The sequence below is a fragment of the Lonchura striata genome, chromosome 5 (assembly GCF_050655825.1).
Source record: "Lonchura striata isolate lonStrDom1 chromosome 5, ASM5065582v1, whole genome shotgun sequence".
NCBI lineage: Eukaryota > Metazoa > Chordata > Aves > Passeriformes > Estrildidae > Lonchura > Lonchura striata.
The window spans coordinates 37,724,272-37,742,852 of record NC_140707.1 but is presented as its reverse complement, the minus strand read 5'-3'; the positions used below and the strand labels follow the sequence as shown (position 1 = coordinate 37,742,852).

Sequence of the window (18,581 nt, the reverse complement as noted above, 5' to 3'; positions counted from 1 at the left end):
CCCTGTATGTTGTAAAAATCCCAGCCATACTTATGGGATAGCACTCATTTTCTGCTAGATGTTTTCTAAGCCAGGTAGTGAAGTAAATGTTATTGCTTTTAACAGGAGCTTAAAGAACTTTGATCTGTGAAATAACTCTTTTTTTCCTGGCTTGATGTCAAAACAGTTGAGCACTTGTCTGCCCAGTTATAACATTTGCTGTGTAGTGGTGCTGCTTCAGTGCTCAGGGGTCTAGACTACCCTTAGATTGTCACATGGATAAAATTAAATCTTGGAAAGCAGGGAGAAATTTACCTTTAAAGCTTTGTACTCTGGTACAAGTATTTTAACTTCTGGAGTGTGATACAGTTTTCTCCTTTGCCCTGTAAAAATAAGAAACCAACTACAAAGTAGTTTGTACAGTGCCTGACAGTGTGCTGGGGGAGAATCATGTTGTTAGTCATGACTTAACTTTAGTAAATCCTTAAGTTTTCGTTTGATGCCTGGGTTTAGGTTGCACAGATCAACATCTCAGAAGGAAAGTTAGTGCTTCACACATGTGCTCAGGAGGGTTAAGGTAATTAGTAGAAGTTATGGTCTGGCGGGGATGTGTAGTAAATTCAGATGCTTGAAGGGCAACAAATCTTGGAAGGGAAGATAATCTCTGAATGATGGTGCTTTATTCCATGTAAATTCTGCAGGAGGTGATGAAATTGGAACATAGGGCTCTGTATTATTACTGTTACTATTCTACAGTTCAGCTGATGTGCGTGCAATTGGTTGCTGCAGGAGAGAAGTCACTGAGGCACTAGGAGTGACATCTCTGCAAGGAGCTGAGCATGTTGCTGCAGAAAATTCTGCACAGTGATTTTGTAGCCTCCTGTTCTTCTCAAGTGTTGAGTTTCCACTGTTCTCTGTAGGGGCATGCAGCATTTAGGCAGGCTTTTGGACAGGCCAGTGCTGCTGATCTCTTTGAAGCCTTCTGAGGATTTCTAGGCAGCTGGAATGCCAGGCTGCATACCCCACTCCATGGCACTCGTGGCTTTATATAGTTGGAGTGTTCAGCCACTCATCTGTAGCAGATTTAATCTTGATGCACATTTTTAATGTATGTTATCCGCTAAGGTTGAATAACTATGGACAAATGGATGTTGTAGCAGGAAGTAGTCTAATGTCTAATTTTTGTAAACTATTTTTATTTGTGGGAAGGGTTCTCCAAAATCTCTGTAGCAGTCTTTCTTAATTTAATTCAAACTCTGTGGTGTTCCTAAGCTCTGTACAGGTGCAGACTATGGGCAAGTTGTGTTTACATCCCCTAGTTGTAAAATGCATCCCTTCCCTTTAAAACAAACAAATAAAAAATGACCCATTGAAGTTACATTCTCTCAAAATAGAAAGTTGTTGTAATATTTAATTTGTTGCAAAGGCTTTACATTCTGCTCTTAACGTGTTCTTTTTATATGATGGTGGGGTCTTTTTGGCAAAACCTTATCTTTGTTTTCAGTTTGCTCGTTTTTTAGACTAGCTCATCTTTCCTACTCAAGTCCCATAAAAAGTAATTTTCTATGTTATACAGCAAGTTGATGATTTCAAAAGCACAAGGTGTTAAAGCTGGTAAAAGCTTGAAGGTTGTTTAAGGTTAAAGTATGTGGAGTTTTTTTAAGAATTCAAATGTGCCTGCATTTATCTCAAAAGCTCTGTTTCTGAAGTTTCTTCATGAATGGAAGTTTTGAGATTGAGCAGACCAGTATATGATGAGATGAATAGTAGTGACTACATGGCTCAAAAGGTGTCTTGATTCTTGCTGATTTTGCATAGTGACTGAGGAAATACCTTTGATTTATCATGTTATTCAAAATACTTCATAGAAGTGCTTTTACAGTAAAATTGAAGTACTTAATTAAAGTGATCCACAAGTGTTCATAGGTTTAGCAGCATTTGGGAGAAAGCTAAGGATGATGGGAAGTGCTTTATATCTATGTAAGCCAGTAAGTCAAGAGGTGATCTGGAAATAGAATGTGTGTCTGTGTTCTCCCAGTCCCTGTAACATCTACTGAATCTCTTTATTTCTGAGTCCAAGCCACTGAGGGCTTCTCTCTGTAGTTTCCCTTTTCATAGTGACATCCAATAGCATTTGAATTCTATTAGTATTTTTAGTACTCTGTCATAAGCAATGCCCAACTGATTGGGCAGTTTGCCGAAAACTCTTCCTGTAATCGTGTATAGTTACTATATGTTTTAATTAGCCAAAACAGGTGTAATGCTAGCTCTGCTGGTGGAAGTGTTTTAATGTTCCGTGCTAACTAGCCTGCTTTTCCTGATTTAAGTCCCATGCTGCTTTCAGCCCAGTGCAGAACGAATTCTGTAAATACTTGGGTAATCTTGAATGAGATCTTGAGCACATGTAGGGTGTTGCTCCGCTGAACTACAAAGTAGTGCCAGCGAAGAATGTTGGGGGTGTACAGAAAATTTTATGCAAAAGGAAGTGTCTGAAATTGGTGCAAGGATTAGCAGCCTCGCTTTCCATGAGTACTTCCATATTAATTGCATTAAACCAGCTGTACAATGTTGGATAGGCATCTAAACACTTGTCACTTGTGTATGATCATTAATAATTCCTTTAGATCTGTTGCAGCTGCACAGATCTGTATAAACAGTATATTGATGATGTGCTACTATACTCGCCTAATAACTCACTAGAGAATCAGGAGTCTGCAGTATCTAATTTTCTGTCTCTACTCAGATTAACTTAAACTTTCCTTAACTGCTGTCTCAATTGAAATATGTTTAAAACAAGTCATGATCTTTATAAATGCTTTCAAAATAATTTGTTCCAAAAGATAGTGTTTCTGTATCCTGACTTTCCATGAAGGCAGGTGCTTTTTCATGGACATCACTGATGCCATATGAATTTATATGCAGGCTGGTGCAAAGTTTTAGATGACTATGCAAAACTACCTCATCTTTTTTTGAAGAGTATCGACTATGGATGAGAAGAATGTATTCTCTTAAGCTCAGCTAGTTTTCATGAACAGTAACTTTGCTTACTTTATTTAGTAAAATAGATTAATGAAACAAGTAATCCTGAATGTTGGTTGTTTTTAAATTGTTTTTATTTGCAGGTATGGGATAAGATATTTCCAGAGTAATAAGCATGGTTCAGCAACGAAAATGTGCATTATGTCACATTGTGTACAACTCAAAAAAGGTAAATAATTAATGCTTGACATGTATCAGTAGATATTAATAAGAAATGTGAATGAGAAATGCTTTAATTTTTAAACTGTGCAAAGTACATTTTCCCTTTACCAGGAATATATTGACCTAAGTCTATCTTAAATCAAAAAATACATTTGTATGTGCTTTGGAGTACCTTTCTTGAAGTGAGCTGTGCAGTATGTTGATTCTGAATGTTAAAAATAGTGAGGTCTTTGAGGTTTTTTATATTATTTTATAAAGATACTAAAGTGAAAAGCATTCACTTATTTGGCTGTAAATTGTGATATGGGAAGAGTACTGTAATACACGATTTTATAGATTCCTTTTGGAAGGTCTGTATTTCCATGTGGAAGAACCAAATGGAATTGTGTAACACAACATATGTTTTCATTAATGTGTCAGTTTGGTGTCCATCTTCTGTGTGCTGTGTATTTGTGCAAAGTCTGTATTGAAACTGAGAGTTTCTTAATGAAGCTTTGTGTATTATTTAACTGCATGGCATGTGGAGATGTGGCAAATGTCAGTGTTTTAATTCACACAGCTCTTCAAGGTGGAATATGTTCCTTTCCCTTTGCAGATAGAATTTAAAGGGCTAAAGAGGATTGTGATTGATATCTGGTGTTTGAAGATTTCTGAACACTTTGGGTCAAACACCAAAGGAAAGTTAAATCATCTGAACTGCTTCCTTTTGCTGAGTGATGAATGTTCTTTCTCTTCTGGCAGCACCCTTTCAATAGTGAATGATTGTAACAGTACTGCAGTTCATGGATCTGGGTTGTTGTAAACAACAAACTGATATGTACATCTCAGTTTCTGAAGTGTCTAGCCAAGTAAAATAGAATATGATGATGAATTTACAGCTGTCTTACAGTACAAATGCAGAGAAATTGCTCAGATTGCACAGGGAAACTGTTTTAAGTACTGTGATTCTGAAGAGTGGTATTAATGAGACTTTTAATTAAAATGATTTTCAACAGTGATTTGTCAAAAATCAGTCTAATAAACTTTGCTATGTAGACTGTTATTTGACTTTCTCCTGAAATTCTGCTTCCGTTGTGTTGAGTTTCAGTGACTCACGTGTAGTATAACTTCCTGCAGGAGTGCCTACTTGTGCTTTCATAGTCACAGAAACAGGAATGGTAACTGCTACAGCCCTGCAGGAGTAGAGTACACCCTTTTGCAAGGCAGGAGAATTCACACAAATGAGCTTTCCAGACATAATACAGAGTTTTGTTTTGTTTTGACCAAATATTTTTTTTCTGTATGTTGAAGGAGATGGAAGAGCACATGAGAAGCATGCTTCACCACAGAGAACTGGAAAACCTGAAGGGAAGGTATGAGAACAATCTTGCATCATTTCTCCCTGTGCCATTTTTTATGTCACTTTCTGGAAGGACTCCTGACCTATTTGCCATACAGGCTGAATTGCACAATTTATTTTTATACTTCACTTCAGTAGCATGCCATGTTGTACAGCTGGCAATGACCGTGTTCTCGTGATGTCAGAAACTCCGGAGGCAAATAATATGGAAGAAAGCTCACATACATTGCTTTGACTGCAGTGAAATAAAATTACTTCATTCTTGGCAGATTCATGTTTGTGGGTTTTTATTTTGCAAGCACTAGTTTTCTGCCTTGGTCAGAATTAGGAACAGTGGTATTTTTCTTTTTACATCTTTTGGGGTTTTTGTAAGTTTTCAATGATGTAAAAACAATTGTTGCTCCTTTTAAAGCGCTGTGAGAATGGTATCTCCTTGAGTGATTGGCATTGACCACTGTGGTCCAATTGCTTGATTAGGAGACCTAACCATGTTGGATGGTGTTTCCTTTAAGGTTTCCTTGTTTTATTTGAAACATTTGTAAATTGGAAGTGGCGGGGGGAGTTAAGGGATATTCAAATACAATCCTAATAATAAGGAATTAGGTTGCAGCCAGAGTACACTTTAAAGTGATTTCTGGTGTATGCATTTTGAGGTAGCCACAGAGATCAGATACTGTCAGATACTTGAATGTTTGATCTACAAATTAATTTTTAATCATCTTGCAGCAGAAACTTTAACAAATGACAAATCTGTTTTGAACACATCTTAAAGGACTAAAAGTCATCCTCTTTCCGCTCTTTGAGGTGTGGGGGATTCATTTTGTCAAGACATCTGTCTGATATATTTTGACATCTTATTTCTGGAGTTTGATTTTAGTTTAGTTATAGCTCTGTGACACTAATTTCTAGATGGTATATCTTGTGTCTGCAGTGGCTTGCAAATGATAGGACAATTTTTGGTTTTTCATTTCCATAGGACTGATGTTAAGTTAAATGTCTTTCATCATCATTACACTTTTTATTACTAATGTAGCTATCTGTCTTTATTACTCTTTCAGAAGAATGCACGGAAGATGCTTGTTCTCAAAATAATGAATTAACTTTTTGCTCTGCAACAGCAGCCTTGTTCTCTCTCTCGTGCCCCTTCTTCCTCCCATTTAAATTTAATTAGAAGTTTTCTGTGAGTCTTTTATAACCAAGTACTTCAAGGAGAAAATGTGAAGCACAAGCAACAGCCTCATGAGTATGATTGAATTGTGTAAGAGATGATAATACTATTAAAGTATGTGGAATATCAACATCTTATGACCTTGAAATTTAGTATCCAAATAGAAGTTACTTTTCATTCTTCCCATATGGAAGAGGTAGAGGAAATGCACACATTGATTCATACTTCTTTTCATTTTAAAATTAGCTTAGTAATCTCAAGGGCTAGAATAATTTTCTGAAACATTCCAAGACTTTCCTTTCCTTGAAGTGTTATTCTGTGTAATGTATAAGGAGAATTGGATGCCGAGTACAACGCTGTATCATATTTGGGTTTTGCTTGTTTTTAGTTGAAAGTGAAATAGTGCTCTTGTTACTTGGGACATTGAGTCTACAGTTTGAAGTACACATGCAGTAAATAAAGCTCTTGGATGCTTTCATACTGAGAAAAATTTTGTTGTGTTTACCTCAAACTTCTTTTGGCTGCCTTGTTTAACAAGTAAGATTGTGTGGTGTTCCTGTATGGCAGGGGAGTGTGTAGACATAATCTGTGTGTGTCATGGACTGTTCTCATTTTGGAAGGCATTAATGGGTGTAGGAAAAGTATAGAACTGAAGGAAATCTAAATTCCCCTAAGTGCAGCTATCTGAACTCCTAGCCAGTTTATCTTCAATTAAAGCAGTTGTTCATAAAGAAAAAAAAAAGTGTTGTGTTTTTCTTTAGGCTCATATAGATTAAACAGCAGGTCAAAGAATTCTTGTCTTTTCAGACTGTCAGTTGGTACAAGAATCACAGCTTTGTAATTAGTAACTCACAAGTCAGAAGTGATAGAAACAAGTTCTTTGTCCTCAGTCCAGCTGTTAACTCACTAGCTTAGTCCAAAGTAAATGAAATTTTGCTTTTAGTTAGTCAGTCTGTAAGTGAGGATGGTTAAAGTTCTATGAAATAATTGTAACATGGGTCTTATGAAGGATGTGTATTGTTCTTTAAAACCTAATTACTACCACATCAGAACCAGTGGGGTGTGCTTCTCATTGAGAGTCCTTACGAGTGAAGTGGAACTTTATGGAAAAAGAACATCTTTTTCAGTGAGAAGCCAACTTTCTATTTGCAGTTTGCCTTGTGTGATGACCTAAGTTAAAAATAAGTCTTATTAGATATGCACAGCTGTGCCATTTATGAGTGTGAAGAGGATTCCAACGACATTAGTAAAATATGCTGGTTTGGTTACCTTTATTGCATTAATAAGATAGCCCAAAGTACAATATATGGAATATGGGCTTTGAATATTTATTAGCGAATATGAAATTAAGTACACTTAGTTCTTGAAAATAAAGGCTAAGTTTGGAAGCTACTGACATTATAAATGAAATTTATCTTAATGTTTAACCTGAAATTAATTAGGCTGCAACATACAGAATAATTAAACATAAAAATTCTGATTTTCAATACTTAGGTTGTTTAAAATAAAGCTGTCTCTAGGTGTGTCTGAATAACTGCATTGATTAAATATCTCAAATATGTTAGTAGGGAAAACCACTGATATCCAGGATAAATAAAACATAGCTGCTGACACTTGCTTAACCACTCTGATGAGGATGTTGCCTTAATACCCTGAGTGAATGTACATATTTTGATCTTTCTCTCATTTTTTTAAACTGTTCACTAAAAAAGGCAAAGATTCATTTTTGTCTTTTTCCTTTATGGATTCCATCTTCTTGACATTAGTGATGAACTGTGGGTTGTATTGTAATGCTTCTGTTCTAAGACCTTTGTGTCAAGTGCTCCATGGGGATATACAGTCTGCGTTTATGAATTAACAGGCAGAATTTAAGGAGGCATCAGTGAATCCTGTCTTGGTCCTGCTGAGTTATTTGCAGTGGACTATACTCTAATTAATTTTTTTTGGGGTTTTTTTTTAACCCAGTGAACATTTTTTCCTTGTTTAGGAAGTTGGCAATGTAGTTCTTTAACACTGAATTATTGGAAGGCTTTATCAGAAGAATAAATGTTGTGGTTTTAGAAATCTAAATTTCTTAAAAAGAAAAAACGGTTAAAGTATTGTAGCCTTAATTCAGTAATATGAGTAAAGCCATTTGTCTGGTACAGCTGTCAACTTTCTCCAGCTGAAATTATTTCTATATTTTTTGAGATAAGTCCTCTAAAGTAGAAAGCAGACCTCATGCACGCTTGAACCAAATAAAGTACAGTGAACTGAAGACACCCTCCCATCACTCACTGTGCTGTGGAGTCTTTGGATTCCATGCAGCAGTCTCAGCTGTCCCAGTTTAGGTTATGTTGTATCAGGATTGGCTGTATCCATGTACTGCCTCCTCCCTTTTCTAAATTTCACTGGGGGAAGGCTCAAGGCAAGGATTAAATGTAGAAGCTGTCACCAGGCTTCTGCAGTGCAGCTGGCAGCATGGATGGGCTTCAGAGCTCCTGCTAGCTCTGGAAGCCTTTCATTCTGCCTCCTCGCTCACTATGTTTCCTCTGAATAGATTTTGAGTACAACAATTCAAGAAGAATTCTTCCTCCCATTTAATGTAGCTTTCTTACCAAGTCTTTTACCTCTTGATTGTTGGAAAAAAATCTTGTAAAAACTGACCATCAAAAAAACAAAAGCTTGAAAGAAAGAGCCAGAGAATTCACGTAAATATACTGAACAAAGCCTAGTTGCCTTAAACTCAGACACATTCAGAGGAAACAAAGTAAGACCAGAGCTACCTGCCATGCCAGTTGGCAGAGTTGAAAGTCCACCCTCTGCCTCTCTTCCTAGGGATAGCAGCCACGAATGCCGAGTGTGCAGGGTGACGCTGGTGGGTTTGTCAGCATATGCCAAGCACATCTCCAGTCAGCTGCACAAAGACAACGTTAATGCCCATAACAGAAAAGAGGAAGAGGAAGAAAAGGCAGAAGAAGAAGACCTTGACAAAGAACTCATTCAACTAATCAAGCAAAAGAAGGAACGGAACCGGTGAGTTTTCCTTTCTCCACTTGGATCATAGAATTGCTTTTAACACAATGAGGATGCACTCCTGAGGTTTAGGTGCTCACAAAATGTAAACTGCCTGTAGCTAGTTTACTTATGAGAGCAATCCAAGAGACGTGTGGATATCATAGTTTCAACATGTAAACATGACTCTGCTGAATGTCTTGTCCTGTTCCTCTACTGTTAGTATGGAAATACAATAATTCTCCATTATGGGTAAAAACAGTCTTGTGTTTTGAGAACCCTAATGTTTTTATTTTAATATTTGATACCTTTTTAACTGAAAGCTTAATAAATGGACAGTAGTGCTAATATTGTTTGTGGTGGAGGTTGTCTGTAGGAACCTGGCCTTTACAAAACTACTGCTGAGCATGTTTTTTTATAAAATGAATTGGATTATTCTGTAAACATCCCACTGAAATCCCCTAGTCCTTGAATGAAATTTCTTACCTATTGTATCTTGCTGCTTACCATTAGCTAAAGGTAGTTCCAGTGGCTCACTATGAAATAGAAGGCTGCAGAAAGTAATAAGTGTTGTCTTTTATAAAAATCTGCACATGTGCATTGCTTGTGTGATGTTCCATTTGGGAATATATTATTTGAATAGATTTATGGCATGGTGATGGTACTAAAGGGGCAAGTAATTTTTAAAAGAAGCTCTTCGGTTCTCTGGCTAGAAATTTGAATTAGTGATTCCAGATGTTGAAATCTTTGGAGACTGTTAGGTTTTGGCATCATTCTGTCGTACTAGTTTGTCCCTGCACTGTGCAATGGTAATGTTTCCATACTGGTTATATAGGTAGCAAAAATGTCACTTTTCCTTTGTGCTTTATGGAAAAGGAGTAATACTGTCAGTGCAGTGTTGTTCTGAGGCAACTAAAGCTGTAGAAAATCTCTGTCTGCTGGGTTCTGGTTTGGAGAGGGGGAAAACCAGAAGGTGCAAGGATTAAGTTACTAATTCAGCAAAATTATTTCCATTAGATCATAATCTAGTTGAGTCAGCTCATAGAAATTACTTAGATATTGTTTTTTTGAATTCTTGACTTAGAGCTCAGATTATTTTGCCCAGTAGACTGTTTTCCATTAGAGAGTAGTTACTAGTGAATCTTTTAGCAGAACTGGAATATATCAAAACCATAAAGGGTGATATAATATAAATGTTCAGTTTATTGAAATCAATTGTTTTTTAATAGCAGTGTGTGAAAGTTTACCCTCTTTCTTGTCCAGGGATCCAGAATGGATGTATTTTTGTGATCAGTTCCTGGAAAATACTTTTAATGAAAACTCCTCATTTGGTAGGATAAGAATTAGAATGTTAGAATTAGAAGATTAGAATGTTTAGACTGCTGACCCTGGGAATAGCTGTAGCTGTTAAAGGAGCGTTTATCTTTAAATGTACATGTGATAGTTTGCCACGTGTTTGTGATAAGTTGCCAAGCACAAGTGCTGTCTAAAGGGCAGTCAATAATACTGCTCGGAGGCTCATATAGACTCAGGACTGCATGCTGTGGACTATTAGTCTCTTGATTAAAAGAAGACAAATTACTTTCGTATCTGAAGTGCATCTTCTGTGGATGTTTTACATCTGTGTTTTAACTTAATCTTTATAAATGGAGCCATCATGTCAATTATTCCCTCCAGTAAGGATAATAATGGGGTTTTCAGCCTAACATTCCTCTGTTTTCTATCAGTTCACTCTAGTTACACCAGCAGAACAGTCTTCAGAAAAAAAAAATATCTCACTATTGAGTTCTTTATCTACTAAGATAGATCAAATTACAAAGATTCTAAAACATAAAGAAGCTTTATTTTTATTAGTTTATTATTAGTCCAATAGTAAATATAAAGGGATATTATCTTTCAAGTTAGGGAAAAGTATTTGAGAATCAGTCTATTGAACTGTACCTGCACTAAATCATTTGTTCTTGTGAGAGAAATTTTGAAATTATCATGTTTAAATAAAGTTACAGCTTTGAAAATCAAACATTACTGAAGTTTGAAAAGCAAAGCTGCTGAAAAAGTATCTGTTTCTTTTTAGAATAAATAATTTTTAAAACTATTTTCTTCCCAGTGCAAATAAAATTCATGAAGCTTGTGGACTGTTGGATTTTAGTAGAATACCATCAGAATTTAGGCTTTTCTCAATTCTTTTGTAGGCAAACTGAACCAAGTTGTGCAAACCAAGAATTAGAATGTGATGATAGGAGATCACAGAGAAGGCGAGAAGAAAGAGCTGCTTACAAAGAAAGAGAAGCTTATGATCAGTCGTCATGGCGTTGTCATAATGCATCACAAAGGGACTGGAAATGGGAAAAGGATGATTATATTAGTCCTAGACAAGGCAAATCTTCACACTCTCAGAGGAACCTTACTATAAACAGACATTCAGGTGGTGCAAGGGGGCGCTCTGGGTGGCACCAGAATGTTTCAGGAAACCCTTCAAATCGACATAACTATGGTAATTCTGGAAATGCTTGGCATCTAAGTGGGCGGAGAGGAGGAGTATCAAATTGGCATCATGGTGCCAGAGAAAGAAATTGGCACTCAGAAGAAACGGGTGATTTTTCTAGCTGGAATTCCAAGAGTTATGGAGGAAACTGGAAACCAAGTACTCATGGTGCAAATGGCTGGAATTTTGGAAGCTCAGGAGATTCATTTTCATCAGAGCCAAATATATACAGTAAGGAAAGGTGTACGTGGCAGCGGCCAGAGAAAAGCAATGTTCTGCCATATAGAAATAGAAAAAATAGGCGTGACCATCTGGATTTTACTAGTGATGAGCTTGCTGCTGAGGGTGTGTTGGATTTTAGTACATTGAAACAACCAGAAAGCAAAACTTCAAGACCCAGTGGAAAAAGTGTCAGTCCTTCCAGAGATAAAACATATCGCTGGACTCCCTACCCATCCCAGAAAACTGCAGAGCAGCAACCATGTTCTGAAGATCATGTTTCGAAAACTTCAGATAAAATGGGTTCTGTACTTGCACCTCTTACTGATTCATCAATGAAAGGACAAACTTGTGAAGCCAATGTTAGCCTTTCAAAACTTAAAAACTATGAAGCATCTTCCCCTCCTAATGGAACCTCAGATCATCTGGATTCTTGCAAGGTTATGAAAGACTCTTCCAGTGGTGAAAAGCCTGACAAAGATGATGGCAGAAATAATAGGATGCCATCACTGAAATCCCCTCTTCTGAGTATCACAGATATGAAGTTATCCTTGATAAAGCAAGACACGAACAGTCTGTTAAAAAATGTCAGGCTTCTGTTATCCTCAACTAGTGGTGAAGAGCAGAATCATTTGAATGCAGTGAACTTGGAAACAAACAGTTTCTCCTCTTACTCATCAGAGCTGCATGGTGCTTGTGTTGGTAACTTACAAGACAACAAAGGTGTGCTTGGTAGCAATCTTGGAGAGCCTCTTAATAGCTTAACTGAAGCAGAGCAAAATCCCAAAGATGTTCAGTCCAACCATTCCTTGCAAAATGCTCCTTTAAGCTCTTGCAAAGATACAAGTGACCAGAATAGGGAAGAAACTGGGAAAGCATTGCCAAAGGAGTTCAGACTAGATTCATTAAATATGAGTGGTGATGATTTAATGGGAAGTGAGACGTTAGAAGCAGAAGTTGAAAAGTTGGATTCTTCTTTACCCTGTGATATTCCTGAAGGTAAAAATACCACCTCTGAAAAGGAAGATAATAAAAAGCCATCTGATTCAAGTATTGCTTCTGCTGAGCTAAAAAATTTTACATTTGGGATAGAATCCAGAGTTTCTTCATCAAGCAGTCAGGACCGTTTGCATGTGGGTTTGAAAACCTCCCAGGACAGGGAAGGGAATGAAGAGTGTGTCAAGTCACGTGATCAATTTGAAATGGAAGGTTTTGAAAATCCTTCAGATAATGAGCTTCAAAAAGGAGGAAGCCAGTCAGTAGGTCTCCTTCTTCCAGATTTAAGCAAACTTGGCCTGCCTGCTTTTCTGCAAAGAGACCTGACACGTCATATCAGTCTGAAGAGCAAAGCTGGGACACATCTCCCAGAGCCCAATCTCAATAATGCACGTCGCATTCGGAATGTGAATTGCCTTCGGAGAAGTGAGACAGAGAAAGAGTCAGGGCTCAAACCTACCCTCAGGCAGATTCTTAGCGCTTCCCGGCGAAATGTTAACTGGGATCAGGTCATCCAGCAGGTAACCAAGAAGAAACAGGAACTTGGCAAAGGTTTACCAAGGTTGGTACCTTTCAGATCTAACCATGCCTCTCAGGTCATGCTGAGGGAGGAGGGTTGTTTTTTCCCATATCTTAAATGAACTCCAAAATCCTATAATAATAATTAATATTAATGAATTAAGCTTGCTATGGCATGATCTTTTGCAGAGTTTTTGAAAATAATGCAGAGATTTTATTGATTGATACTATGAATGTCTGTCCATAGATAAGTAAAAGTAATGTGCTCAGAAAAGATTCTAATCGGTTCATAATGTTGATTTAATATTGAATGTGGATGGTAACAATGTAGTTTCTTTTGAAGTTCTAGTAATGGAAGAGTGTAAAAATGCAATCAGGATGGGAACAATGCTATGACAATTGCCTGTTTTTCCATTTTTTAGGACTACAAGAAATGCTTGCAGTGCTGCAAGCAGTGTAAATGCTCTTCATTTGTTAATCTTTTATTCTGATACACAGTTTGCTTTTGTATTTAAGGAAGCAATTATATAATTATATAATACAACATTTTTAAAACTTGCTTTAAACCTGAAGAATTTGAAGTGTCTTGAAAAAATGTCACATTTTATTATTCCAGTCTTGCTTGGGAATAATTTATAATAACATGATTTGCGACTTGAAAATCATGCTGCCACTTCTTAGCTATTAAGTCTGGCTATGTGATAACAGGAGATGTTCCATTGCCAGATGAGATAGAAAGCACAGTATACCAATGTAATGGGATTAAGCCTACTGCTTAAAGTAGTAATGTACATTTGGGGAATGGGGAGGCTTTTCTTTATGTGTTGCAGGCTTCTAACTTCTTTATTTATTTTTCTTTTTATCTTGTTAAAGGTTTGGCATAGAAATGGTGCCTCTTGTTCAAAATGAGCAAGAGGGTCTAGAACTCAGTGAAGAATCTGATCCGACTGTTCTAGAAGGATTCCAGTGGGAGGGGATTTCCTTAGTGTCTGGCTCAGCCAGAAAACGTAGCTTTTCTGAAAGCAGTGTCATAGCAGACAGAAATCCTTCTGCTTACAGCTTTTTCAGTGAACAAGCCAAAATTAAAGAAAGTCGGCAAAGGCAAGTAATTGCAGCCAGCCACCCGCATCGTATAACATCTGGATATGAGGCAAACACTGACATTGAGGCTGATCAGAAAGAGGAGGCACCATCTCTTGCTTTGTCACCTTTTATGTCTGAAAGAACTGAGGCTAGCAGAAGAAGTCCCAGCCTACAAGCCACCTCTGAGATCACAGGCTGCACAGAGCAAGACCGGGAGAGTCCAGAGAAGAGAACACCTCTTCTTGAAAAACAAAATGTATTAGAGATCTCAGAAGAAAATCGTCCATCTTCAAATAGTGCTTCACTTTTTGCAGTGTCTAATAACATAGATGCAGCTACAGACAGTAGCTGCACATCTGGTACTGAACAGAATGACAGCCAAGGAATTGGCAAGAAGCGAAGAGCAACTGGAGTAAGTGTGCAATTCTGTCCAGAAAGGTTCTTTCCCTGTCAATGGTCATTCAGCTTTGGAATGATCTGTGCAGGGAGGACTTTGCCCATCTGATTGTCTTGTACTTTGATAACATCAAGTTAATTTTTGTTTGATTTAATTTACTTTAATGTTTTGCTTTCATAATGCAGGACTTCGATAGTTTTTTTTTTAATTAGTAGGAATGACAAATGCTCTTTATTTGATTTAGTACCTGGCATACTATGTTGATAAACAAGAGCTGTTAAAATATTTCTGTGGAAATACTAGGTTTTGTGGCAAGAATCTTGGTGTTTCACAATACATTTTAAATGGAAGCTAGCCTGTAGTAGGAATTTATTTTCCTTAGATGTTTCTGGGTTTATGGTTAAGCAAGGAAATAAAAACACTTTTAAAAAATTACATACCTAAAATTATATTCTTAAATCTGCATTTGTTTCACAGTCTGGTTTTAGACTTATCCAAAGGTTCAAAAAAATCTTGTTGATCAGTTTCACAAAATAGTTTTGCAGAAAGCAAAAATTCGAATTCCTTGTTGTTTAATCCTCTATACCTTCAACTAAAACTGTAGAGCAGTAACTGATTCAAGTGCAGTCTTAAACATCTGAGGAAGAAGGCAGCTGTTGCCTTATTTAATATTTCTTACTTGAGATGAAAACATGGCACTGTTGTCCTCCCTCTTTTAAGAGCAGAGCAGATGAGGAGTTGTACAAGAATGTGCAAGCAAATTAAGGATTCTTCTGTGTGCCTCCAATAATGATTGAAAAGATGATGGATGTTTGGCTTCTTGAGGCCAAATTATTCTTCTTACTTTTTAATGGATGATTTTACTTGCAGGAGGGATCTTCTCCTGAAATACCTAGTCTAGAAAGAAAGAATAAAAGAAGAAAAATCAAAAGTAAAAAAGGTGAGTGAATATCATACATGTGTGCATGTAGTGTACAGCCTATAAACACCCAGTAGTATTTTGACTTGGCTGAAGTAGTAGTTCCTTAAAGTTACTATGCTGCTTCTTGGGCTTTTACTGAAGTTTGTAATGTGGACTGCTCATAAATCTGCAATATATTCTTCTCTGAAAACCTTTATCTTAATTTGTCATAAGTTATTTCTGACAGAAGGGTATGTGCATCCTTTCTGCCTGCAGTTCATATTCCTGATTGTACAGCTGGGACCTTTATTTTCCCCCTCTACAGGGTAGTGAGGTTTGTCCATCCTCTTTGGATGGAAGTTCTTAAGGGAGAAGTCCCCAGTTAACTTCCTTCTAATTGCCATGCAGCTTTCCTTTTCTAATTCTGGGTGGTCTCACCAGAAAAATGGTACTCTGCTTAATTTGGTTACTGTTCTGTTTTTGACATCTCTGGCAATACTTTCTACTTTTTTAATGTCCTTAGTGGAAATGAGTGTGGAATGCCTCTCTCCTTCATGATCCTGACCAAAGAAAACTTGTTCTGGCATTAGACAGATCTTTCTGAAACATGCCTAAAACATCCTCATCACCATGTCTCAAAATGCATTATCCAACTATCATGTTTTAGGCAGAATATTTTCTTTGCTAACTAAACAATTTCTAGGAGCTTTGGTCTCTGAAGATGGCTTTCAAATTTATCTTTTTTTCATTATTTATTTATATTAAGACTTGTTTGCAATGTAGGGCAATAATATGACTCTTCTGTGGCAATGAGTATTTCACTATTTGAAAAGGTGGGGGGTTTTGTCAGCCTCTTTCAAATACATTCTACTTAGTAAAATCTCTTCCCCATTACTTTGTTTTAACATGATTGTTATTGTATTAAATTTGCTAAAGGAAACTATAACCTGAACGCAATTAAGCAGTGCCTAAATGGAAATTTGTTTGGACAATTTCTGTAATGCCAAAAGTCTCTAGGAGGTATAGGAGGATCTTTTACTGCTTAGAGTATGCCAGAGACTCTTCCTCAAGAGACGGCAAACACCAGTCTCATGGATGAAAATCATCTTGAGTAATAAATTATTTTTTCAATCATTGGGTTTCTTTTCTCCAGGACAGCTTTTCCTTGGCTTTTGCATTCACTGAATAATTTAAACCTTTGTTTAGCTTACATTTGCCTTTGTCTTTTTGATTACTTAATGGCAGGTGTGTGTATTTGTACTTCTTTACACATGTACTTCAAGAGGAGATCTTTGTGAAAGAGAATTACTTCATTTATTTAACTAAATCAGTGCTGGCTAAGCTGTGATGGAATTAATTACAGGAGTAAAGGTTGAGATTCCTTAAAGAAGAATACTTGACTTTACCCTTCATCCATGTAGATTTGGCTAGTCCTGTCCATAAATACTTTTTACTTGTATAATTATAAATACTTTTTAGCTTGTGTAATTATCGATGCTTGAATGCTTGACCTAATTTATGGGATTTTTCCATTCTGAGGTGGTACTATTTGCTGTGATATCACAAGTAAGGTATCTTAATGTACCTTAAGGTAAGGTAATATTAATGTTCAGTGCAATTAGATTCTGCATTTTGTTTCTTTTTCAGAACGTTCTCAGGTAGACCAGTTGTTGGCTATTTCTCTGAGGGAGGAAGAGTTAAGCAAGACCCTGCAGAATGTGGACAGCAGCCTCTTGCAGGCGAGGGCTGCCCTGCAGGCTGCCTATGTTGAGGTTCAACGGTTCCTTGTGTTAAAGCAACAGGTAACAGTGGACTTTGGAAACTGTCTGAACCAGAAGTTAGCAGCATGAAGAGCTGCCTCTTAAATCAGTGGGACTGATATTAAGCCACAACTGTTTTGCAGATAACTATGGAAATGAGTACACTGAGAAGTCAGAGAATCCAGATCTTGCAGGGGCTACAAGGTAAAGGATATGATAGAGCTACAACTGTGGAATGTTTACTCTCATATTCTTTGAATTTGGAATATTTTAAAAACTGTGTTTAACTTGAATATGCTCATTTAAGTTACAATAAAATTGTACACTTTCAAAATGAGGGCTTTATCATCAAGTGTGAGCAGTCAGTTTTGATACTTCCCTCTAGTGTCTTTTTTTCAAAGTTTTCTCTTCCTTGACTCTGCATCCCCAAGAAATGAGCTCCTGGCACCACAAAATTTTATTGTAAAATATAAATACTTTTGTTCTGTTATTTATTTATTTGTTTGTTTCTTTAATGTATCTCTCCTTTTGCCATTAGAAACATATGAACCTTCTGAACTCTCAGAGCAACTTTCCTGTAGTACCCTAACTGAGAGACGAAACAGCAGATCTCCGATGGCAGCTGACACAATTCCTTCAGGCTCTCTCCTGCCCCTTTTGGACACTTTGTCTTCCTCTGTACCTCCTCGAGGAGCTTCTGTTCCTGTAACCATGCCATCACCATTCCAGTCTTCTGGCAGTATACCTTCCAATACTCCTGACTCTTCAGTACAAGTTAAACGAGAACCTATGTCTCCAAAAGGCACAGAACTAAATGTGAATTCTGTACTACAGAGCTCTCCATGTCCTCCACAAACAGAAGAGGTGGAACAGAATGATGGTAATTGTAGTTTCGCTTTAAGATAATTAGCTTGAACAAAATAAGGAAATTATTTTTTTCCACAAAAAGAATGCAAGTTGTGTCTCAACCTGCAGTCTGTCAGGCAGAATGTAAATTGAGCCTCAACTTGCAGTCTTGTCTCTCATTAACTTGTGAAGGACTTTCAAGATTTGCTTTGAAAATAGAACAAACATGAATTTGAAGGTTACATCCTCTTAGAATAATTTAGTTAACTAAAAAACCCAAAATTGGCACAACCCATCTAACCTGAGAATTTCCTGTATAATTTTTGTCTTCTACTCTGCATCATTTAATGAGCACTGGTAGCAAAAAGTCTGCCTACAAAGGAAAAAGTTGTGCCTGAAAGCATTTTTTAAAAAATTATGAACACCAGCATCAAGATTATTTTGTGTTCTTCTTGAGCTCTGCTAAATAAGCATGAAGGGTATCATTTGTAATATTAGAAGTAACAATCAATCTTCTACTAATTGGCTGTTATAGGCACTGGTTCATTTGAAGGGCTAGCAATGAAGATAGGGGTTTACTTTTAACTGGAGGAGAAACTGCTGAATTAATTGAACATCTAATGGGAGAGCTCTTGCCTCAGAAAAGTGAGATCTTAACAACTACAGCTGAAATTGCCAACTCTTGATTTAGGCA

The 18,581-nt window shown here is 37.0% G+C and overlaps 1 protein-coding gene across 4 annotated transcripts in view; it reads left to right on the top strand.

Annotated features, from left to right (window-relative positions):
* The window catches only part of ZNF106 (zinc finger protein 106), a 34,287-nt gene that overhangs the window by 3,449 nt on the left and 12,257 nt on the right, over positions 1 to 18,581 (top strand). For all 4 annotated transcript variants that reach the window (XR_013340176.2, XM_021533503.4, XM_021533506.4 and 1 more), the window contains exons 2-10: positions 3,102 to 3,187; positions 4,471 to 4,532; positions 8,505 to 8,702; positions 10,874 to 12,943; positions 13,774 to 14,395; positions 15,251 to 15,320; positions 16,929 to 17,083; positions 17,185 to 17,245; positions 17,580 to 17,921. Coding sequence is in view for 3 of the 4 variants with exons in the window: in XM_021533503.4 (XP_021389178.3) it covers positions 3,134 to 3,187; positions 4,471 to 4,532; positions 8,505 to 8,702; positions 10,874 to 12,943; positions 13,774 to 14,395; positions 15,251 to 15,320; positions 16,929 to 17,083; positions 17,185 to 17,245; positions 17,580 to 17,921 (3,634 nt within the window). In the remaining variant the exon portion in view is untranslated. The remainder of the gene's footprint in view (positions 1 to 3,101; positions 3,188 to 4,470; positions 4,533 to 8,504; positions 8,703 to 10,873; positions 12,944 to 13,773; positions 14,396 to 15,250; positions 15,321 to 16,928; positions 17,084 to 17,184; positions 17,246 to 17,579; positions 17,922 to 18,581) is intronic.